The sequence below is a fragment of the Myotis myotis genome, unplaced genomic scaffold, assembly GCF_014108235.1.
Source record: "Myotis myotis isolate mMyoMyo1 unplaced genomic scaffold, mMyoMyo1.p scaffold_m19_p_9, whole genome shotgun sequence".
Lineage (NCBI taxonomy): Eukaryota > Metazoa > Chordata > Mammalia > Chiroptera > Vespertilionidae > Myotis > Myotis myotis.
In genome coordinates this window covers 24985659-25009617 of record NW_023416401.1, presented here as the reverse complement: position 1 = coordinate 25009617, position 23959 = coordinate 24985659, and the positions used below count along the sequence as shown (strand labels likewise).

Genomic DNA, 23959 nt, shown 5'->3' with positions numbered 1-23959 from the left:
AGCACGCTGCTTCCAACCTCTGGGAGGCGTCTGCTGAGCAACCCGGCCTTCGAGCCAAAGCGGGTTTTAGAGTCCACCAACGCCATGGCCAGGGGACCATTTCAAAGTGGGGAGCTGTACCCTCTTACTGCCCCCTCTTAAGCAGGCATGCCTCTTACCTGATTTGAGGCAGGTTTAGTGGTGACATTCAGTCATGACTGACTGACTTTCTCTTCTTGAGGTCTAGAAGGCAAGTATCTGGATTTACTAATGAAAACATAGAAGCTGAGACCATTACAACCTCAAGAAGCTTTTCTCTCCCTACAGGGGAGGAAAATGGTGACCAGAGGAGGAAAATGGTGACCAGAAGGTAGCCTAAGGCATTTCCACAAGGGTTCTCTATGTTACACCATCCCTTGGTCCAGAGCCTAGAAGCAGTTGCTGCTTTCAGGGTGTTTCCCTGCACTGCAGGTATTCAAGCCAGGCATCCAGGTGTGGGCACCTGTAGCTTTAACTTCTCATTGCTGCGTGATGACAACCAATTATCCATCCACTGCACATTGGTGGGTGGTAGCTGCTGCCCCATGCCCAGCAGTTCCGTGCTGCTGTCCACACCCTCTGTGTACTTCAGCACTCGTCCCGGTTTCTGTTCCTTGCAACCAAAACCAGCCCAATCAAGCCTCCCCTTTGCTCTGCCCCACCTCCCTCACCCAAGAAGGCCTCCTGGGAGACAAACCAGTTTGCAGCACTTTTAATGCACAAAGCAATGGCAATGGGGCGGGGAGGGGGAGTAGTGGATTGGGGAAGGTGTAGCAGGGTATTTTGGGGATAAATGGTGATGGACAGAGACTTGGGGTGGTGAACAGATGATGTGCTGTAGAATTGTGCCCCTGAAACCTCTATAACTTTGTTAACCCGTGTCACCCCAATAAATTAAAAAAAAAAAGGTAATGGGCTGGCGTGGTGACCAGCCTTTGTTCCACATGCAGAGCTCAGGTACAGATACAGCCCAACTAGGAAATAAGTTATGATTCACAGGGCCTTAGAGCCAAGAGCAGGAACGCTGTTCTCTTGTCAGCCAAGGGAGTGAGGATTCCATTTTCTGAGGACGAAAAGGTAAAATTAAATGTTTCTCAAGTATGGCAGACACCTGGTCTTCGACTAAGAATGGGGGCTATACCAAGCCAGGCCTTCAGGCAGGCAGAATGGAGCCAGGCAGTGCCAGGGGAAGCCAGGCCTATTATGAGTAAGGTGAGGCGGGGCAGCTATCGAGAGAACACCTCCCCTTTGATAGTCCGCACCCATTCCAATCACACGGCTTGTCCTCTCCTTTGATCCTCACAGCTTCCCCCTGAGACAGCAGTGTCACAATGTGGTTCTCAGGGACTTTGTGAAAGCCAGCCAGTCCCTGCCCAGTTCCTTAGTGCTTCTGGGTTCAGCTACGTCTGTCACCATTCCTCTCAACTCCACCCACCCACCTGGTTTCAATTACATTCACTTTCATCTGCTCTTCCTCCATGGTCTGGTGAGCCTGAATGAAGCACTGCCAAAGCCTCTTCTACCTGTAGACAGTGGGAGGGACTTAGTGCAGCTGCCCCAGCAGGGTCCCAGGAGAGCCCTGACCTCCCCAGGTCCCTCCCTCCCCAGCATTTCTGCAGAGCCCTCATCTGACTGCTGCTTGCCAGCTCCCCGGACAGAAACCCACAGTCACCTTCTCAAGACAGATGTACACTGCTGGACAGCTGGGGAAATCGTGACCCAGAACACAGCTCCTTGTGCCAAAACCTTGCCTATGGAGCTGCAGAGAATCATCTATGATTCTAACCCACTCAGATTCCACAGGTGTTAGCAAGAAGATAAACCTCATCTGTCCAAGCAGCAGCCTGCTGGCTCATCTAGCAGACACCTTAGCTCTCCTCCTGCCCTCAGGGCTCTCTGCCACCCAGGCCCCAGCCCACCTTGGCATTGAGGGACTCTGGAGACTCCAGCATGTACAGCAGTTCTGAGTTGTCGATCTCCAGCAGCATGCCTGTGATCTTGCCCGCCAGCTGGGTGTGGACATTGTAGATAAGGGGGTAGAGACGCTCACCTGAATGGAACAGCCTCTGATGGCTTATGAACACACACCTGGCTGATATCCCAGCATCCCAGGGGCAGTATTGTGGAATGGAGCAGTGAGGCATCTGGGTGGCTGTCCCCGAACTGCTCCTTCCAGACCAGGGGTCCTCAAACTACGGCCCGCGGGCCACATGCAAATACAAATATTGTATTTGTTCCTGTTTTGTTTTTTTACTTCAAAATAAGATATGTGCAGTGTGCATAGGAATTTGTTCATAGTTTTTTTTTTAAACTATAGTCCGGCCCTCCAGCGGTCTGAGGGACAGTGAACTGGCCCCCTGTTTAAAAAGTTTGAGGACCCCTGTTCCAGACTGTCCTCTTACTTAACCTGGTGAGCAGCAGCCTCTTTCCCAAATGAAGTGGGCATAGCAAACCCACTTTGGAGGTCAGTCTGCAGCATCATATTCGATGCTAGATATAAAGTAGTTGCATGGGGTCTGATACAAAGATGGTTGCACTTTAAAGACTACTCTTGTTCACTTTGCAGGAAATAATTCCAAGTATACACACTAAGATTCTAGACAGGATATGATAATGTTGAACCTGACGTTTTTTGGGGGGAAGGGGGGGCAAATACACCAGATAAATCACCTTCCACCATCAGGTACTTCTAGTGACAGGGCCTAGTGGTGGTGGTCAGCCCATTTTGGCAATATGTGGAGGGTCTAGCCAGCCTGGGGTGCTGGGGTGCCTTGAGTGTGAATGAGAGAGATCTTCCCATGATGAAAGCGAAGATGTCTACAAGGAACTGCTAATAGAGCCTTCTGCCTCCATTAAACCCACTGAGACTTTTTCTTGGAGGTATAGGTAATAAAGTGGCAAAATGCCAAGTGAGCTGAGGAAACAATGGGATGGTGGCAGTGGGGGCCTACAGAGAAGAGTTAGGAGATCTTGGTGGACTTGAAGAAAAGAACCTGCCAACCACTAGCAAGCTTGTTCATTCATTCAACGTTAGTGGCACCCTTGAGGAGGGCCTGTCACAGACACAGGATGAATTGCACAGGAAGTCAGGACCCAGTGGGGAAGACAGGGAATGGTGGTCCATTTTCCCAATGCACACTTATTTACCACCTCCTGTAATGGGCGCCGCTGGGGAAGCTGATGAAATCTGGTGACAACTTCTTCCCAGTCAGGGGAGGCGTGAGGAACTGCAACACCCACCTTAGGGGCCATGTCCTAGCAGAAACCCAAAACCTGACCCCTGACCTCCCCACATCTGGGGTCTCTCCTAGCCTAAGTCAAAGTCAAGTACAGCAAAGCTGAAGACACCCCAGGAACATCTCACTTGACCAGTGTTTTAAGATGAGAGAACGGGGCCTGGATTACAGACCCAACTCGGGCAAGGTCACCCAGCAGGTTGGTCAGTGACAAAGCTAGATGCTGTCCGCATGTCGGACCTCCACTCGGTGGTCCCCACCAGGCTAGCCAGATCCCAGCCCCCCTCCTCTGCTCACCAGGGGAACCAGCCACTCACCTATCATCTGCTTTTGCTTGTGCAGTGGTGCTGCGGCCAGCATGGACACGGTCAGGGGTTCCTGTCCGGGGATGCACACAGCAGGCTCCTGGACCTGCACATGGTGCCGGGGACACATGCCTTAACTACCACGGATGGGCAAGGCCTCAAAATATTTCACCCTGTCAGGCAAGCACAGGCCTCCAGGAAGGCTCTGGAAGAGGGGAGCAGGGGCAAGGCATGGACAATTGGGTGGGACAGAGTCCCCAACAAGGGCATGGTGGACTGAACGACAAAGTTACACTCTGATGCAGATGTTTTCCACTGTGCTAGGAACCTCTAAAGGCCCCTAGTCCATGTTGCCAAACGAAGCCACACCTTACTAATCACTTTGTGCCCGATAAAAGAACTTTGGACCCAGTAGCTTTTATGGCCGTATTTCTACCATACTTCTGACCTTTCACATCTTGACCACATTAAAAGCATTTGCTCTTTAAAGACTACTCGTGTTCACTTTGCAAGAAACAGTTCAAAGCATACACAGTGAAATTCTAGATAGAAGAAAATGCTGAGTTTGAGACTTTTGGGGGGGGGGGTACAGGGAGATAAATAAACAGCCTTTAAACTTATAATGACAGGAGATATTTTCAGTTCTGTTTTGATTAATCACATCCTTGCTGCTCAACACATAAGGACTAGGGAAATCCAAATTAATTTTGGTAATAACCCAGGCAAAGCAAATCATAACTAATAAAACGCGGTCCTGGCCCTTTCCCTCCTGTTAGTAAGGGTAATCACTTTTTGATTGTACATTGCTAATAAACGAAACTTTATAAGCCAAGAAAAGGTCCAGAGAGGGTCAATGTCTTAGCCAAGGTTCTAGCCAGCCCCTCCCCCCACCCCCACCCCGGAGCCCAGATTCTGAGAGCAGCTGGGTCAGCCTTACCTCATGGGTGTTGGGCGTCTCCAAGGAATATCTCTGTGTCAGGAGAGGCCCACTTGGCATAGAGCATCCTGCCTCACCAAGGCCAGAGGTCTGGGTACCAATGTTGGCTGTAAGAAATAAGCAGGGACCTTAGGGCCTGGCAGCAACCTGCAGCGATAAGGCCTAAAGACGAGCGTTCATGTAGAACCCCCAGCACACAGACACACAAACATCTGCCACAGGTGCTTGCCTATAGTCAAAATCTGTGCCCTTGTTCATAGCTGTTGCTGTGAACCTACTAAGTTCAGATCCGGTGCTAAGCCCCTGCACTTAGGATCTCATTCACTCACACAACAAAAGGGGAAAACTGTCTTCATCCCCATTTTAAAGATAAGGCAATCCGATAATAGTAGTTAGCAAGGCCACAGAGTACGTGAACCCCGGGAACTGGGCCTGCACGACTCTGGAGTCCACACTCACTACTGTGCTATACAGCCTCAGTCAGCCCTGCTCTCCGAGGGTGAAGGGCAAGGTCACCGTGGAGGCTGGTTCCAACCCCCACTAGTGCCAACCCAGCACCAAGCTCCTGCCCCAGCCCCAGCCCCCTGCACACCCACTCCTCTGGCCCCGCCCATACTCACCCACTGTTTGGGTGTAGGACACCTGGGGTGGCTCCTGGATAGAGGCCTTCTTGGCACTGCTGATGTGGGTCGGGGAGTGCTGAGACGTGGCTGGTGGCCAGGCCACTGAGGCAGCTGGAGAGTAGGGGGCTTGTGGTACTGAGAACATGGAAAGAGAAAGGTTGGCAGGAAGGGGGATTATTTATCAGAGCAGCACACCACCCCCTGACGGTGCCAGGGTGAGGAAGGGGAACCAGAACATTCACAGCAGAAAGATGAGTGAATTCGCCTCCGGCAGACCCCGAACTCCAGGGAGGGTGTGTGGCAATTTCCTATTACAACTCAATTCCCATCTCCCCAGAGTCCTCAGAGGCACAGGCATCATGATCACACTCCTTCATCCCCCTAGGCCAGCCGTTCTCAAACTTTGGGTCGCGACCCCTTTGGGGGTCGAACGACCCTTTCACAGGGGTCGCCTAAGACCATCGAAAAACACATATATAATTACATATTGTTTTTGTGATTAATCACTATGCTTTATGTTCAATTTGTAACAATGAAAATACATCCTGCATATCAGATATTTACATGATGATTCATAACAGTAGCAAAATTACAGTTATGAAGTAGCAACGACAATAATTTTATGGTTGGGGGTCACCACAACATGAGGAACTGTATTAAAGGGTCGAGGCATTAGGAAGGTTGAGAACCACTGCCCTAGGCAGTTTCAAATCAGGTGACCTTTACTCTTAGAGAAGGGCCATTCATCAGCCACACGGCCAAAGGAGTTTCATTTCTCAGCTTCGCAAGAATTTTCAGCCACAAACCAGACTGTAGATAGTGCGAACTGGCTGAAGAGAATGCAAGCCTTTTACAGGGTCAGCACTGTGCTTGGTGCGCACACACATATCTCATTCAGGCCCACATTCGGAAGCGGAAACTGAGGCTCAGAGGGGAAGTTACTCACCCCGATGAACACTCTAGGAAGTGACAGAGCCAGGCTTGACCCCCAAACTCGTGTTCTTTAACCACTATGTTACACACTACCCCACGGGTCCCACACTCATGGTTGGGAGGGGCTGGATCACTCACTCAAGGGTCTAGGTGGCTGGGCCGTCCACCTGGGGGCAGGCTGGACAGGTGGGCCAGAGCCATAGCACGCAGCCTGGGCTGGAGGCTGTGTGGGAGAAGAAGACCCAGGTGAGGGGGCTGCAGCAGGAGAAGTGAGAAACTGCATCCCCCCAAGGATGTCACCGCAGGAGCTCCACTGTCCCCCCAGGGGGCTGGTTAGTAAAGACCCACAAAGCTGGGTTGAAGGCCTGCTTCCCATTTTGGGACGGCCATTATCCCTCAACTCTTTGGGGCAAGATCTCAGGTTCAGTCCTCCTCTTAACAGAGACACTGGCCCAACGACCTGGATAAAATGGTGACACGTCCTGCTGAAACTTGTGCCGGCTTAAGCAGTTGCTAACAGGAGCAGGAATGCCCCCATTCTAGGAGCCTCTAGTGCAGGGGTGGGCAAACTTTTTGACTCGAGGGCCACAATGGGTTCTTAAACTGGACCGGAGGGCCGGAACAAAAGCATGGATGGAGGGTTTGTGTGAACTAATACAAATTCAAAGTAAACATCATTACATAAAAGGGTACGGTCTTTTTTTTTTTTTTAGTTTTCTTCATTTCAAACGGGCCGGATCCTGCCCGCGGGCCCGTAGTTTGCCCACGGCAGGTCTAGTGGCTAAAACCTTCTACTTCCTCTGGGTCACACGAGCTCCTTTCCCAAACCAGGCCCCTCAGAGACGGTAGCAGGCACGCTGCAAAAACGGCCACTTAAATTGGGGGAGGGCTACCCATTCTGTCAGTTTGGGAAGTCAGAAGGGCATAGTAGGGAAAAACAATGCATGTGTAAAGAAACCTATGCTTCCTTTGTTTACTGCAGTAGTTCCCAAACTTAAATTTGACCAAAGAATCTTTTTAGCATACCATTCACAAATCTCTCCCACATGGAAGCTCTGTTTGACAGCGGCACTCTTAGAGAAGGGTTTTCATCAGCCCTTTTAGAAATGGGGTGAAAACAACCTGTTGTTTCAGGCAGAAGCAGGCGGGGAACTATGTTTGCCTTGAAGCTCTCTTCCTGCTCCTCCTGGCTGTCAGGTTGCAGGCAGGCCCTCACCTGGGGCACGGTGGGCAGGAAGTAGCTCACGGGCTGCTGGAAAGAGCCCAAGAGGGGGCCACCCAGGGCCCACACGTTGGAGAGGCGCTGCTGCATGAACTGGTTGGTCAAGATAGCCTTCCGCTCATCTTTGCGCTGAGCCAGCGCCACGTACAGCGGCTTGGTACCCAGGATGCACCCGTTCATCTCTGTCACGGCCTTCGTTGCCTCTTCTGGAGAGGAAAAACACACAAAGCCAAACCCTTTGCTGTGGCCACCCTCTGTCATCACCTAAAAGCAAGACAAGACAAGGGCTGCTGGGGGAGGGGAAGGAAGACTCCTAGGGCCAGTTCCCCTCCTTCCCTGGGGCCCAGCCTGGCCTGAGCAGGGCCAGCAGAAACTTACTATCGGGGTGTCCTCTCACCCCACATTCACTGAGGCCCACCACATGCCAGATACTTGACACTCCTCACTTCACTATGACTCCCACTTTATAGGTGAGGAAAGTGGGGCTCAAGAGTGACAGATCTGAGACCAGTCTACTTGCTGACTGACAGCTACTCATAGTGCACAGACCATTCACAGAATTATGGAGAAGAGCTGCATTTCAGAATATATTCCTCTCTCTCAATTTTCTTTCTGAAAGATTTTCTTAGGCTGTGGTGGGAAGCTGGCTTAATTAAATGTATATACCGTCCTCAGAGGGGCTATCATGAAGTGAGATGATAGTCTAGGGCAGTGGTCGGCAAACTGCGGCCCCTTGAGTATGGCTCTTCCACAAAATACCATGTGCGGGCGCGCACGTACAGAGTGATTGAAACTTCGTGGCCACACTGAAGGGGCCAAAGAGCCGCATGTGGCTCGTGAGCCGCGTTTTGCTGACCACGGGTCTAGGGTTAGCTAAGAATCTAAGACTAGGGCTGGTTCTTCAGCCAGGGCCACCATCTTAAACATTTCCATTGAGGTTACTATGATGAAAACAATCTGCATTTCGACCACTTCTTGGGTTTTCCTTCTTTCTTTCTTTTTTAAATATATTTTTATTGATTTCAGAGAGGAAGGGAGAGGGAGAAAGAGAGATAGAAACATCAATGATGAGAATCATTGATCAGCTGCCTCCTGCACACTCCCTACTGGGGATTGAGCCCACAACCCAGTCATGTGCCCTTGACCAGAATCGAACCCGGGACCTTTCAGTCTGCAGGCCAATGTTCTATCCACTGAGCAAAATTGGCTAGGGCTGGGTTTTCCTAACTACTCATACAACTTCATTTGTGAATTATGGACATCAAAAGGGTGCTCTTAACAGCTATATTTCCTAGAGACTCCAATAAAGAGAATTGTAAGGAACATGAAAATAATTTGAATTTCTACTTCTGGTGCTTTAACCTGTTAATTATCTTTTTAGTAGAAATAAAAGCCCTTTTTACCATTAAAAAAAAAGAGAGAGTGTGACTTGTCCAGGGTCACCCAGCCAGTGGTTCACACATTCAGCCAATGTACCATCCGGTAAAACCCCATTGCCTCCACAAGGCCCTGAGCCAAGTTCTTTCAACATCTGGGGAAGAGGTTCTTAACCTTTTAACTAAAATAACTTTCTATTTTGGAATATCTTTATATTTATAGAAAAGTCTCAAAAATAGTACAGAGTTGCTGTAATTCTTTCACTGAGCTTGCCTCCCCATGTTAACATGGCACATTCGTCAAAACTACCATAGTAACATTGGTGCAATACTGTCAACTACATTAGCTACAATGCTGTTAACTAAACTGGACATTTCATTTGGATTTCACTAGTTTTACTGCTAATATTCTTTTCCTCTTCCAGGATCCAATCCACATTATATTTAGGGTTCTTCATCTTTTTTAGGGTCAAGACACTGGCCCTGCTCACCTACTCCATGAGCAACAGAATTGAGATAATTTTTTGAATCTGCTCTAGTAGAGCCCATTCTCTACATCAGTGATTTTCCAACTGTACTTTGCTATCTGCCTTGACCTGAGAGTTCACAGATCCACAGGGAGGGCAATGGATGGGATTCAGGGGGTCTGTAAACTCAAATGGGGGAAAAATGGCATCTGTATTTTCATATTAGCCTTTCCTTCTATTTTGAATGTAAGAACAAAAAAATGTGACTTTTGGGGGAAGAAAAAATATTTTCATTATTGCTGATCTCAAATATCTTTTATGCTAATTGCTACTCCACTAGATCTTATAGTTTGATACATTAATAAAGAAGCACATACTGCTGTCACCTTAGTATTTTGATAATTATTTCAATATAATTGTTTTTGTAATCCTATGAATTTTCCTTTATGCATTTAAAATTACTCTCAGAGCCTGGCTGGTGTTGCTCAGTGGTTGAGCATCAACCCAGGAACCAAGAGGTCACGGTTGGATTCCTGGTCAGGGCACATGCCCGAGTGGTAGGCTCGATCCCCAGTAGGGGGCGTGTGCAGAAGGCAGCTGATCCATGTTACTCCCTTATCAATGTTTCTATCTCTCTATCCCTCTCCCTTCCTCTCTCTCTAAAATCAATAAACATATTTAAAGAAAATAAATAAAATGCCCAGCCCCTACCCTCAGAATCTACATGCAATTTCTCTCAGGTGTCTGTATTTAGGAGCTCCCTAGGGCAGTGGTTGGCAAACTGCGGCTCGGCAAACCGCGGCTCTCGAGCCACATGTGGCTCTTTGGCCCCTTGAGTGTGGGTCTTCCACAAAATACCACGTGCGGGCACGCACGTACAGTGTGAATGAAACTTCGTGGCCCATGCACAGAAGTTGGTATTTTGTGGAAGAGCCACACTCAAGGGGCCAAAGAGCCGCATGTGCCTCGTGAGCCGTGGTTTGCTGAGCCGAAGTTTGCCAACCACTGCCCTAGGGGGTTTTAACGAGCCGTCAGCATTGAAGAAGCATCCAGTGAGCCCAACTCCTTCATCTTATAGATGAGACTCAGAAGACATTTGCTCAAGGTCACAGAGCTATGAGTAGAACAGCCAATCATCACACCTCAGGCGCTAAGAATGTTTAATTAATGAAGAATCGATGAAGAATGATATAGCAGCCCAACCCTCTCATTTTTCAGATGGAGAAACTGAGGCCCAGAAGGGGTATGTCACTGTTCAAGACCAGACAACAAAGTCAATGGGAATGCTAAGACATGAATTTCTGGAATCTGGCATATAGTAGGCACTCAATAAATGCTTGTTGAATGAACCAAGGTTTCAGTGGGCCCCAATAAGACCAGCTGTGTGACTGGGACTGTGTTATCATCCTCTTTCCCTCCAGTGCAGACAAGCTCCAACGGGGTCAGACATGGCCCCAAAATCCAAAAGGTATGGCTCCGTACCAACTCCCTGAAGGCCATGGGAGGAAGAAGGGGTGTGTGGGGAGTGAGAGGCTGGGAGGGGGAGGCTATCTGCCCACTGTGGGCACCCACAACCCTCACCTTGGCACTGGTGATCACGCCGTAGGGAGAGAACTCTTTCCTCAGCCTCTCGTTATCAATGGAGTCATCCAGGTTCTTCACATACAGGTTCACGCCCTGGGAGGAAAGGACACTGCTAGATATGCCTTCCTCCCCACGCTCCTGATTGACTTGTGTGGGGGGCAGTGGAAGCCCTGGTCTCCAAGCCTCCTGTTCCCAGCCCCGCACAATACCCATGCACCCCACCAATCACACAGCATTCCCTCACCTGGAAGCTGGAGCCCCCACAATCCCTAAAGCCTAGTTCCTGGACGTGGGTGGGGTTGCTAGAGGAAGGACTCACATTCAGGGCCCTCACCTGGTAATGGCTCAGCCGGTCCTGCTTCATCTGCTTCATCTGCTGGAACTTTCGCTTAAGCTCATTCTGCCGCTCCGCCCACTTCTGGGCACGGCCCACATAGAGCAGCTGTCCTCTCACCTCCTTCCCGTTCATGTCCATCACAGCCTGTGCAGAGAAGACGGAGCGACAGTGCTTGGGAACCACCCCCGATGAGGCCCTGGCCTTAGCCATGGCCTCCAGTCCCACCTCCTGGGTTTAGAAGGGACCACCTGCCAACCAGGCTGGCCTTGTTAGCTGAGAATCATTAGTACCAGGATAAAGGCCATCCACTTTTTAAAAACATGGGACAAAATTTCAGAGTAAACTGTAGATTTTTTAAAATGTTCTTCTGACTCTATTTTAAAAAGGGAAATTTGCAGTTTTCCATATTTGACTATCAGTTTATAACTACCTACACACGGATTTTTTAAAAACAAAGCAGCAAGCATAATTCTTTCAAAATGGCATGACAGCATAATCAATATCTTTTACTTCATGTTGGATTTCACAGCATAAAGAATCCTTTTGCTAATTATGAGAACTTTTGTTTTAGAAACACTGGTGTCTTAACGCTGTTGATTTTGCTTTTCTTCAGTTAACTGGCCTAAGCTTACCAGACCCTAACTTGTTAGTGGCTTTGATTGCATGAAATCCTACATCTTTTGTGAGATATGCAACTTCTCTCTGCAATCCATTTATACTGAACTCAATTTGCATGGACTTATCTGCAAAAATCAGCAAAAGGCAGACTTATGTGTGTACTGGCTCAATAGTTAGGATGAGATAATGGTGTTAGTGAAGAGAAATGTTGAAGGGAACTGACTTTTTCAGTGGTCCGTTCATTAGTAAATACTTTCAAATAATTATGACTTTTGCTTTCCTGCCTAAATATGCAAATATATGTAAATATACATCATGGACCCAGGAACTACCTGTTCTACAGCAGTCTTAAAAGTCATTACCGAACTCTCTAAGACCTTGGAGTTAATGGACCCCTGCAGCTTCATCCATCTACTCCCACTAGAGAGAGGGTGGGACTTGTCCCAGGACACACTAGAAGTTACCTTTCAAAGTTACCTTTACTTAAGAACAAAACTTCAGAGTCAGAAAGAGTTTATTCTAATCCCAGTGGAACTTAATACAACCCATGAAACCTAATAATAACAGCAGAGCCCATATTAGTGGAGGGAGATGAGAATGTATGCAAAACCCCTCGCACAGTGCCTGGCCCGTGCTAAGTGCTCAGTGAGAAGAGGCTGTTATCGAGATGGCACCAGGGTCCAGGTCTCCAGCCAGAATCCACCCTGAGCTGAGCTCTTCCATGTCCGGTAATCTTAAAGGGGCAGCAACCATGGGAAGAGCTTTATGGTTGGTCATAAAGAGCTTTATGGGAGGCCAAATATAACATTGTTAATCCAGCTTTGTCATTGTATGACCTTGTACCATTCATTCACTCAGCAAATATGTATCTGGTAGCTACTGACAGCTACAATACTAGAGATTTAATGGCGAAATCAGACCCAGCCTCTGCTCTCCATTCTTTTCTTCTTTTTTTAATATATGTTTATTGATTTCAGAGAGGAAGGGAGAGGGAGAGAGAGACAGAAACATCAATGATGAGAGAGAATCATTGATTGGCTGTCTCCTGCATGCTCCCTAATAGGGATCGAGCCAGCAACCAGGGCATGTACTTGAATCGAATCCTGGACCTTCAGTCCGCAAGCTGATGCTCTATTCACTGAGCCAAACCAGCTAGGACTCTACTCTCCGTTCTGTTCATGTACTACGAATGGAGAGAGACAGAAGGTATCACAAATAAGCAATAACAGGAAGAGGCAGCTTTGTGAAGGAGGGAAAGTATGAGACCCAAAGGACAGGCACTAAATCGCCTAAAGCTATGCTGTCCCATAAGGTACTCAGTAGCCACATGCAGCTACTAAGCACTTGAAATATGGCTGGTCTGAATTGTGCTGGAGGTACCAGATTTCAAAGAATTAAGTACAAAAAAGGGGATATAAAAAAAATCTCAATTTTTATATTAAATGCTCATTGACGTGGTGATCATTTGAAAATGTTTATGTTGAATAAAATATATTACAACTAATTTCACAGTTTCTTTTTTTGCCCTTTTTAATGTGGCTATTGGAAATTGTTTTTTTTAATCTACTGGAGAATTTTAAATTGCATATGTGGCTCACGTTACATTTTTATTGGACAGCACCGGTCTAATTTGCAGGAAAAGGGAAGTGTGAGAAAACAGCATTTACAAAGGCCTGGAAGCAAAAAATAGCATAGCACTTCCCTCCCTGCCTCAATCCCCCAATCAATTCAAGAAGAGGGTAGTGGCTGTCTCGAAGGCCCCTTCTACCTCTCGTGCAGCAAGAACCTATAAAATAAGCAGCCACATGGCTCGGAAGTCCCGGAGGAGGCTGAAGCCTTCTGCCTTCAGCGCAGGCAGGAAGGGCCCTGGCTCATGTGACCTTTCCTTCCACAGGCAGCCGGAGCCCTCTGCTCCCGACCTCCCTTCTTCCTAGTCCTGGCCCAGCACCTTCTCCGTGAAGCAGGGCGATGGGGAGGAAGGCTCCTACCTTCTGGGCTTCCTCATGCTTCTCAAAGTTGACAAAGCCAAAGCCTCGGGAGTGGCCGCTGTCATCCCTCATCACCTTCACACTCAGCGTCTTCCCTGGGAAGGACCAACCTGGCTCAAAGGGGAGTTTCGGAAGCCCCAAGGTGTTCCCCTTTCCTCCCACAAGTCTCCAGAAAGCCCAGGAGAGCCTTTCCTCCCAGCCTGAAGAGAAAGTGACCCCAAACTCCCTCGGGAAACACACTCACCAAACTGGGAGAAGAGCTCCTCCAGGCCCTGCTCATCTATGTCCATTTGCAGGTTCTTCACATAGACGTTGGTGAACTCCATGGCCCGAACCCCCAGCTCAGCCTCCCGCTCCTGTCGGGACTTGAAGTGGCTGACGAAGCTGTGGACACACCGACAGGGTAGGCAGCTGCCAGCCACCAGCCACCCCTACCTCCATCCCAGCCCACCCCACAACCCTGGGTCACTGGAGCTAATTGCTACCAGCTTCTGGCCTCTGATCCCCTCATCAGAAGACTGGGCAGGGCAATACTACTTAGAATATACCCAAGGCCTGACCACCTTCTGCAGCTGAGATTCCATGTTCCAGCATAAGGTTAAGAAGACTTAATTCTTGTGGCAAATGCACAGGGAAGTCCTACCAGACACCAGGCAGCTGAGTGCACAGGAAATAAGAGCATGAACTTGGGAGTCACACTTGAATCCTCACTCTGCAGCTGCCTAGCTGTGCGACCCTGGGCAAGTTCCTTAACCTCTCTGAATCTCAGTGTTCATTCCTGTAAAACTGGGGATCAAACTCACACCACAGGGATTTGCTCATTCATTTACCATGTACACTGGGGAAACAGTAGTGGGAGAACCAGACACAATCCATGCTAGTGCTGCTGTGGGGAAACTGAAATAACTTAAATACAATATTCACTTTAAAAATTGTAATCTCCAAGTTCATGTCAACACACCTAGGAAAGTATCGTAGATTAAGAAAAACAAACAAACCAACAAAAACTGCTGTGGCCAGTTGGCTCAGTTGGGTGAGCGTTTGTCCCATGCACCAAGAGGTCACCCATTCAATTCCCGGCCAGGGTACATGCCCGGGTTGCAGGCTCCAGTAGGGGGCATGCAGGAGGCAGCTGATTAATGTTTCTCTCTCTCTCCCCCTTCCTCTCTCTCTAAAATCAATGAAACCATATTCTTTTTTAAAAAATATATTTTATTGATTTTCCACAGAGAGGAAGGGAGAGGGACAGAGAGTTAGAAACATCGATCAGCGAGAAACACCGACCAGCTGCCTCCTGCACGCCCCCTACTGGGGATGTGCCCGCAGCCAAGGTACATGCCCTTGACCGGAATCGAACCCGGGACCCTTGAGTCCGCAGGCTGACGCTCTATCCACTGAGCCAAGCCGGTTAGGGCAAAGCATATTCTTTAATAAAAGAAAAATACAAAACAAAACCAAGCATAAGAAAATTTGATAGTATCTATAGCACGTTTAGCACAAACAAGTTGTAGCTGGCACTAACACTTGAAGAAAACTGAGTGGCAAAGGTAAACCTGGACACATGGTAGCTAACAAAATAACATCCTTCTGGGAAAAGCCCACCACTGTTCAGTTGACAGAAGCTTCCCCTGGGAAACCCTGGACAGAATGACTCTCCGGGCATCTCCCAGCTCAAAGCCACCATCGCTCCATAGTACTGAGCGTGGGGCTGAGCCTTCAGATGCGCAGAAGCAAAACTGGGGGAGGGGCACTGCCAGAAGAGATTCTCTCCAGCATCTGCATCTCAATTTTCCCATCTGTGAAGTGGGGATGATGCCAAACTGATATGTATGAAGATGGCCAGCTAAGCATATGCCTACTTTCCCACCCATCCCAAAATCCCATGAAATAACACAAAAGGCTTAAGAAAAAAATGCACAGGCATGCTGAGAAGGCCAAGTCCATTGATGATCTGGCCATTCCTTCAGAAACATCACTTCATTGACTCCTCAGAAAAATCCTCTAAGCATGTATCAGCAGTCCCATTCTTACTGGAGGAAAGGGAGTCCTTGAGAGCTTAAGCCCCTCTTCCGAGGTCACACTGCCAATACCGGCTGCTGCTCAGTGCCTGGTGCCCTTAGATCAGTGGTTCTCAACCTTCTGGCCCTTTAAATACCGTTCCTCATGTTGCGACCCAACCATAAAATTATTTTCGTTGCTACTTCATAACTGTAATGTTGCTACTGTTATGAATCGTAATGTAAATATCTGATATGCAGGATGGTCTTGGGCGACCCCTGTGAAAGGGTCGTTCGACCGCCAAAGGGGTCGCGACCCACAGGTTGGGAACCGCTGCCTTAGATGGTGGTGGGGAGCATGGGTCCCCAGTTGGTGATGCTATGATTCTGTCCCTCCGGCTTCGGTCCACCCCTCTGCCAGCCACTCACACTTTGCGGTTATTCAGCAGCATCCCATTCATGGTGCTGATGGCCTGCTGCGCAGCCTCACGCGTCTCAAAATGGACAAAGCCAAAGCCTCGGGAGCCGTGGTCATCACACACCACCTGGGCCACAGAGAAAAAGAACAAGAAGAGCATCCAGCAGGGGCTCCGGTAGAACAGCCAATATCTGAGTGCTCGCCCTGTGACTGTGACAGACAGTTCTACGTCACACAACAACTCCATTCTAGAGGTGGGAAGCTAAAGCTCAGAGGGGCTGATCCACTTGCTTAAGCTCACACAGTACCGTCCTCAAACTGAACGCAGGTCTTCTATACCACAGACAAGTTGTTAATTATCTTCCTAAGGTAATGGGCAAGAGGATCAGATTCAATCTCCTACTCCTGCATCCCTGTCTCTAACAGCAAATTAGAAAAACCTCTTGGGCACCCATCAAGAGACGACTGGTTACGTAAGTTACAGTGCATTCGTGCCAGTGTGCCGCTGAGGAGAACATGGCAGATTATGTGGCTGCCACAGAGTGATGCGGAGGCATATCATTAAGCGGGGGGACATCAAGCCCAATTGGGTGAAAGTGAGCATCTACACAAGGGAAAGTTTTAAACAGAAACACAGAAAACTGTTAATAATGGTTATTTCTGGGGACTAGGGTTGAAAGGGATGGAGCCTTCTTTTCCACTTCATTCCTTTTCACATTGTTTAAACTTCATCAATTATGTACTGTTTCAACAACAGACTTGTTTTAATTTTGTAAAAGACCCACAAACATCCTACCTCTATTTCGTGAGCCCCCTGACTCAAATGAGAAGGACAGAGCTTGAGAATGGGAAAAATCCTCAGGTCATGTAGTTCCCATCCCTCTGGTTGAACTTGCACGAAGGCCACTAATGCCCATTTCAGGGTGTCCCTAGCTCCACTCACCCTGCAGCCGGTGCCCCAGCTCAATGAAGTGGCCTTTGCCTAGATGACCACCCCAGCCTCCCAACCCAACTTGCATGCTGACCCCTGGGATGCTTTCTCTAAAATGGGACTGTGACGGTGTCCCATTGGGACCTCACTTCCAGTAGCTCCAGCCGTCCACAGAACTAGATCAACTTGACATTTGAGGCTCTTTAACACATTGTTTGTGGGTAGTTTTCATCGCGTGCTAACAGGTGGCACAGGCCATTTTTGCTAATTTTTTGCGCAAATGGCAACATTCAGTAAAATTATGATAACTTTAGTTTACGTATTTATACGTTACCCGCATTCTACCGCTAGTCTATGAAAAACGTATAAATACGTTTCCCGCATACAATGTGTTAATTGGCCCTGCACTAGTATTCGTCCAAATCTAGGCCCAGCATACCCTCCTCCACTCTCCAGCCCCAAACAGGGTCCCCCACTTTCAATTCAAGCCCCAGCTTCCTTTCAAATTCAACCACGTTGACTGGGTCCCCGTTTTGGGGCCAAATACCTGCTAAGGGTATTGCATACTTACCTTGTTGTAGTAACCATAAGAACCCTTCCAAGAAATTTTTTTTTTTGTATTATTATTTATGATCAATTTTTAAAAATTTATCTTTATTGTTGAAAGTATTACAGATGTCCCCTTTGTGGTTTTTTCCCCCCCACTGACCCCCTCCTCCCTGCACCCACCCCTCCCAGGCCTTCACCACACTATTGTCTGTGTCCATCGGCTATGCATATATGCATATAAATTCCCCCTGGTTAACCTCTGCCCACCCATCTCTGCCTTCCCGCTGAAATTCATCAGTCTGTTCCCTGCTTCTATGTCTCTAGATCTATTTTGTTCATCAGTTTATTTTCTTCATTAGATTCCACATATGAGTGAGATCATGTGACACTTATCTTTCTCTGACTGAGTTATTTCCCTTAGCATAATACTCTCCAGGTCCATCCATGCTGTTGCAAATGGTAAGAGTTCCTTCTTTCTTACCGCCGTGTAGTATTCCATTGTATAGATGTACCACAGCTTTTTTATTCACTCATCTGCTGATGGGCACTTAGGCTGTTTCCAAATCTTGGCTATTGTAAATTATGCTGCTATGAACATGGGGTGCATACATTCTTTCTGATTGGTGTTGGAAGAATCACAATACCAGATATCAAGTTATACTACAAGGCTACTGTATTCAAAACAGCCTATACTGGCACAAGAACAGGCATATAGATCAGTGGAACAGAACAGAGACTCCAGATATTGATGCAAGCCATTATGCTCAATTAATATTTGACAAAGGAGGCAAGAGCATGCAATGGAGTCAAGACTGTCTCTTCAATAAATGGTGTTGGGAAATGGACAGGTACATGCAAAAAAGAAAAAATGAAACTAGACCACCAACTTACACCATACACAAGAATAAACTCAAAACGGATAAAGGACTTAACTGTAAGTCATGAAACCATAAAAATCCTAGCAGAAGAAACCATAGGCAGTAAAATCTCAGACATCTCTTGTAGCAATATATTTACCAATACATCTCCTAGGACAAAGGAAACCAAGGAGAAAATAAACAAATGGGACTACATCAAAATAAAAAGTTTCTGCACAGCAAAAGAAACATCAACAAAATGAAAAGAGAGTCCATTGCATGGGAGAATATATTTGCCAAGGATACATCTGATTAAAGAGTTAATTTCCAAAATATATAAGGAACTCATACAACTTAACAAAAGGAAGACAAACAACCCAATTCAAAACTGGGCAAAGGACCTAAATAGATACTTCTCCAAAGTGGACATACAGAAGGCAAGAGACATATGAAAAAATGCTCAAAGTATCATCCGAGAGATGCAAATTAAAACAACAATGAGGTATCACCTCACACCTGTCAGAATGGCTATCAACAACAAATCAACAGTGTTGGCGATGTAGAGAAAAGGGAACCCTAGTCCACTGCTGGTGGGAATGCAGACTGGTGCAGCCACTGTGGAAAACAGTATGGCGTTTCCTCATAAAGTTAAAAATGGAACTCCCATTTGACTCTTTCAGGAAATTCTTAAACTCTTAAAGTGTCAGCTGACTGGGGAAAATGGAACTAAATATTTATTGAGCCATCTACTATGTGCCAATCTTATTCTAGGTACCAGGATACAAAGGTAAATAAAAACAAGATCATTACTCTTATGAAACTTCCACTCTATTATAAGAGAAATCTTAAAAACAAGATGTGGTTGTTGCTTGCAATGATGACCTCAATTAACATCCTTCCTACATCCACACTCGTTGTCCTATAATTTCTATGTCCACTCTGAATTGGGTCTTGTGACTTGCTTGGCAAATAGAATGCATTGGAAGTGACTGTGTGCCAGTTCCAAGCTTAGATCGCAAGAGGCCTGGTGAGCTTCCACTCTGTCCTCCAGGCCCCTGCCATTGCCACGGGCTAGCCTGCTGGAGGATGAAAGACCATAGGGAGGAAAGCTGAGGTGTGCCAGCGAACAGCCAACCACTGCCTAGAAGCAGAGCCACCCAGCTCTCCGTAGGCACGTGAAGGAGCCCAGCCAAGGCCAGACCTGTTCAGCTGAACTCAGCCCAAATCACCACCTGCAGAATTATAAGCTAAGTAATGACTGCTGACAGTGACTCAGCTTTGGGGTGGTTACACAGCAAGAGCAGACTGAAACACAGGTGGCCTCTGATAGGTATGTGAAGATGAAACTGAAAGCATTACTTCCATTCCGGTCCTTGCTGAACTTAGAGCTTAACTGAAAAGACCTCATATACTATAAAGTGAGGTGCTGCTTGGAATACCTCTACCACACAGGTCCTTGACCCAGACCCCCTCAAGAGGGCACACCAACCTTGCAAGACAGGATGTTTCCAAAGGTGGAGAAGGTATCATATAAGGCCTTGTTGTCAATGGACTCCTCCAGGTTCTTGATGAAGATGTTGCCCACACCCGACTTTCGAAGTCCTGGGTCTCGCTGGGACCACATGATGCGAATGGGTTGGCCTTTGATAACCTCAAAGTTCATTGTATCCAGTGCCAGCTCCGCTGGACAGAAGGAGGAGAGAAAGGAGCAAGTTAAGGGGACTCCCTGAGCCCTCAGATGCTTACTGGTAATTGGGAGCCTCCTTCCAAAAAAAAAAAAAAAAAAAAAAAGAGCCAGTGTCTGGGTCTCACTGGAGATAGAGCCTGAAGGCTCAGGAGGGATAAGAATTAGTGTATGGAACTCCTCCCACTTTTTAGGATCTCATTCAACTCCTCACTATAGCCCCGTGAGCATGGATTTCTACCCCCATTTTACAGAAGGGAAAACTGAGGTTCAGAAAGGGGAAAGATCAGTGGCAGAGCCAGGTCTACTGTGGTCTCTAAAGCACACCGAGTAGATAAAAATGTAAAGGAGGGCCTCTATGACAAACGGTGGCAGCAGTCAGAGGAAATTCAAGCTCAGAGGTGCTGAGCAGCAGAGTTGAGATTTGATCCCAAGTAGTAGGATGTTGGGGGAGGCAAACATCACCTCTCTGAGCTGGTTTCTTCCTCTAAAGTAGTGATGATGATGATGATGATGATGATATTAACCACCCTTTCACACCTACCTCTAGGTTGTTGGACAGGCTGAAAATTAAATAAGGTATGCAAGGTGCCGCCCTAGCCGGGTTGGCTCAGTGGACACAGTGTCAGCCTGCGGACTGGGAGGTCCTGGGTTCGATTCCGGCAAAAGGCACATGCCAGGGTTGTGGTCTCGATCCCCACTAGGGGGCGTGCAGGAGGAAGCCAATCAGTGATTCTCTCTCATCATTGATGTTTCTATCTCTCCCTCTCCCTTCTTCTCTGAAATCCCTTCTTCTTTTTTAAAAAGGTATGCGAGGTGCCTTGTCCTTAGCACCTGGCACAAAACAGATGGTTGGCAAAAGGCAGTGTGTCTGAAAACAGCAGCCTATGCCTGTCCTCTTGGACTGCTATGGCCTTTACCTCTGCCCGGTAACATGCTGTCCGCTCCTTAAAGGATTCCTCTACCTTCAGAGGCATGGACAGGAACTGTGCAGAACTCAGTGGAGTCTGGTTTTTCCATCGAGTTCTACCAATGAACACCCAGGGCTAAACCCCTTCTCTCTGGAGCTCAGCTCCCCCATCTATGAAGTCTGGCCAAAGGTCAGGTGTGCAGAACTTGGAGAAAGCTGGAAATGGCAGTGGGTGGGGAAAGCAGAGCAAAGGAGAAGTCCCCTGGGAATCCAGCTCAGTCATCCCCTGGGAAACAGGCTGAACCACCCCAGCAAACCCCCAGCTGGAGGGGAACCTCCCCATCCACCCAGCAGACGCAGAGTAAGCCTTTTTGGGTTGTTTCTGGAGTCTTGCACCTGAATGCTGGTTACTTTTTTTTTTTTCTTAGGTTACACTTATTGAGCCCATGCAGTGGTTCTCAAACCTTCTGGCCCTTTAAATACAGTTCCTCATGTTGTGACCCAACCATAAAATTATTTTCGTTGCTACTTCATAACTGTAATGTTGCTACTGTTATGAATCATAATGTAAATATCTGATATGCAGGATGGTCTTAGGCGACCCCTGTGAAAGGGTCGTTCAACCGCCAAAGGGGTCGCGACCCACAGATTGAGAACCGCTGTAACTGGAGCGCCTTCATAGACAGTTTTCCTTCCAAGCCTTAGCTCCCATTTCACAGATGAAGTGTCAAGTGTGAACTTTTGCTCAAGCTCACACCCTAGTGGAAAAACTTGAACAAAACCGGGGCTCTTAAACTCTCACCAGAGGTGTGGGCACACCCACCCCGCAAGCGCTAGTCAATCCCATCAGCTCTGAGAAGGTGGAGGCGGTTTTTCTGGGCTTGCCAAGGGAAAAGCGCCTGGTGCAGACCTGGTGTCAGCAGCCGGGAGAGCCCGAGCCCCAGCTCCCCTGGCATCCCTACTCGTTACCTATGTCGCCTCCCACATCGTCCTCACCAGGTGCTTTGAATTTTCTCCTCCTCCCAACCCCTCTATCAAGCAGGTCCGCTCCCCATTTTTCAGAAAGGCAAGGGAAGCTCAGAATGGTTGAGTAATTTGCTCAAAGTCACACAGCTGCTGGCTTCCTAATCCTACGGTTGGCCTGGCCCTAAAGCCCTTGGATGTTTCCACTCGGCCTTACTGTCTCCCCTCTACAAACTGGAGCACCAGGAAAACACACAGTAGGCACACACTAATTGCTAGCTCCTGCTCAGGGCCTCAGGGGGATCTCTGGACCTGTTTCCCTGGCTGCAAAACTGAAGCTGCAGGAGCAGAGATGGCAGAGCGGATGGCCGAGAGGCCGTGGGAGCACCGTGCGCCAGTCCGTCCGTCCCCATCCCCGGGCTCACCGTCGGCCGGCTGCTGGAAGTTGATGTAGGCATAGCCCAGCGAGCGGCGGGTGGCCACGTCGCGGCACACGCGGATGGACAGGATGGGCCCGGCAAGCGAGAACTTCTCGTACAGCATAGCCTCGGTCACGTCAGGGTGCAGGTCGCCCACGTAGAGCGAGGCCAGCGGGAAGCCCGGGCCGCTGGCGTTCATGGTGGGCGGGGGGACGAGGTGCCGGCCCCCGCGCCCCGCGTGCGTCACTCGGGCGGGAACCTCGGCGGCGGCGGGCGCGCAGGAAGCAAGGGACTCTCCGTCCCTGCGCGGCCGCCCCTTCTTTTACCACCCTTCGGCGCCCGCGTGCCAATCACCCACGCTCCGGCCCCTCCCCTCTTAGGGCCCCACCTGGGACCCCTCAGCGTTCTAGAAGCCTCCGGAGGCGGGAGAGCCCTCACCTGGCCTGGGGTGGGGCTGTAGAGACGCGGTGGAGCTGAGCTCTCTGGGAGGGCCTGAACCTGAGTTGTAATCCCCAATGTTATTGCCTTTACGGCCCGATTCCCGTCTTTGTAAGCTCCCGCTTCGTAAGGATTAAAGGAGACCGTACATCCTGTTTGCATTACAAACAAGAGCATTTTGGAGCGGGATGCCTGGCTATTTTCAAAGGCGTGTACCTAGCCAGCTGAAGTCTTTTTCTCAAGGCAGCCCAATCTAGCCCCACCCTCTGGAACCAGCTTTGTGGCTTGGGACTGAAGGCTCCATGTGGGATTCGAGACCACGAAGGCGTTCTTCGACATTGCCTCCTATGTAGTTTGCATAGACCTCTCCCTGGGATATTCCCTGCCCACCTCTTTCTCATTAAGGACCCACTCCACCTGCACACCACTAGGAAGGCTCACCAAGTTACTCTAAGGAACAGTGAGGTCCCGATGCAGTTAGGGCGGTGGTCCCAAGCGGAGCAGCAAGACCCTTCCAGCAATCTTGAGTTTGCAGATTCGATCTGTGCGGTAGAGTCATTTCTGAAGAATTCCAATCCATGTGGGACAGTACTTCACCTGGCCTCTAGGAGGGGCGGACCCTTCAGATTCCCCTGCTGCAACAAAGCAGGTCCCACTGACCTTTGGCTGGGTGTGTCTCTGAAAGGTGGAACAGCTCCAGAACCAGGGGCAGGAGCTGGTCTGACTGCCCAGCCGACAGTAGCAAGAAGGCACCAATCAATTCTAATCTTGGGCTAGAAATTACTCCCTCCTCCCAATCATTTTCCTCTCCTTGTGGGAAACCCCATGAGGATACACAGAGCTACTGGCTACCATAGTGTTGAGACAGATGACAGACTATTACTTTGGAGGTGGCCAGGCCTTATGTAACCACCTCACTGTCTTGGTTACATCTCAGGGTTTAAAAAAAAAAAGGAGGTGGAGGGGGGAGAAGGGGGGAAGAGACTTGAATGGGATGCAAAATCCACTGGCATCACCAAATTTTAGAAGCTCCCAAAGACCTAAAGTGGTTTATATAAGGTGGGTAGGCTTTGTATTAATGGTAATTTCTTTCCTTTGACAACACCTTGACTTCAAGTTCTAAAGGATGACATAAAGCTGTTGCCTACT

At 48.5% G+C, this 23959-nt stretch overlaps 1 protein-coding gene across 1 annotated transcript; it reads right to left on the bottom strand.

The window, feature by feature from the left end:
• Positions 1 to 715: 715 nt before the first annotated feature.
• On the bottom strand, positions 716 to 23916 carry PABPC1L (poly(A) binding protein cytoplasmic 1 like). Its single transcript, XM_036323434.1, is given in 15 exon segments — positions 716 to 1516; positions 1518 to 1541; positions 1938 to 2068; positions 3572 to 3665; positions 4497 to 4603; positions 5117 to 5254; positions 6191 to 6275; positions 7269 to 7538; positions 10699 to 10794; positions 11036 to 11182; positions 13645 to 13739; positions 13889 to 14028; positions 16071 to 16186; positions 19886 to 20079; positions 22379 to 23916. Coding segments are annotated over 15 exon segments (1932 nt in total). The 5' UTR covers positions 22572 to 23916; the 3' UTR covers positions 716 to 1414.
• Positions 23917 to 23959: the final 43 nt, after the last annotated feature.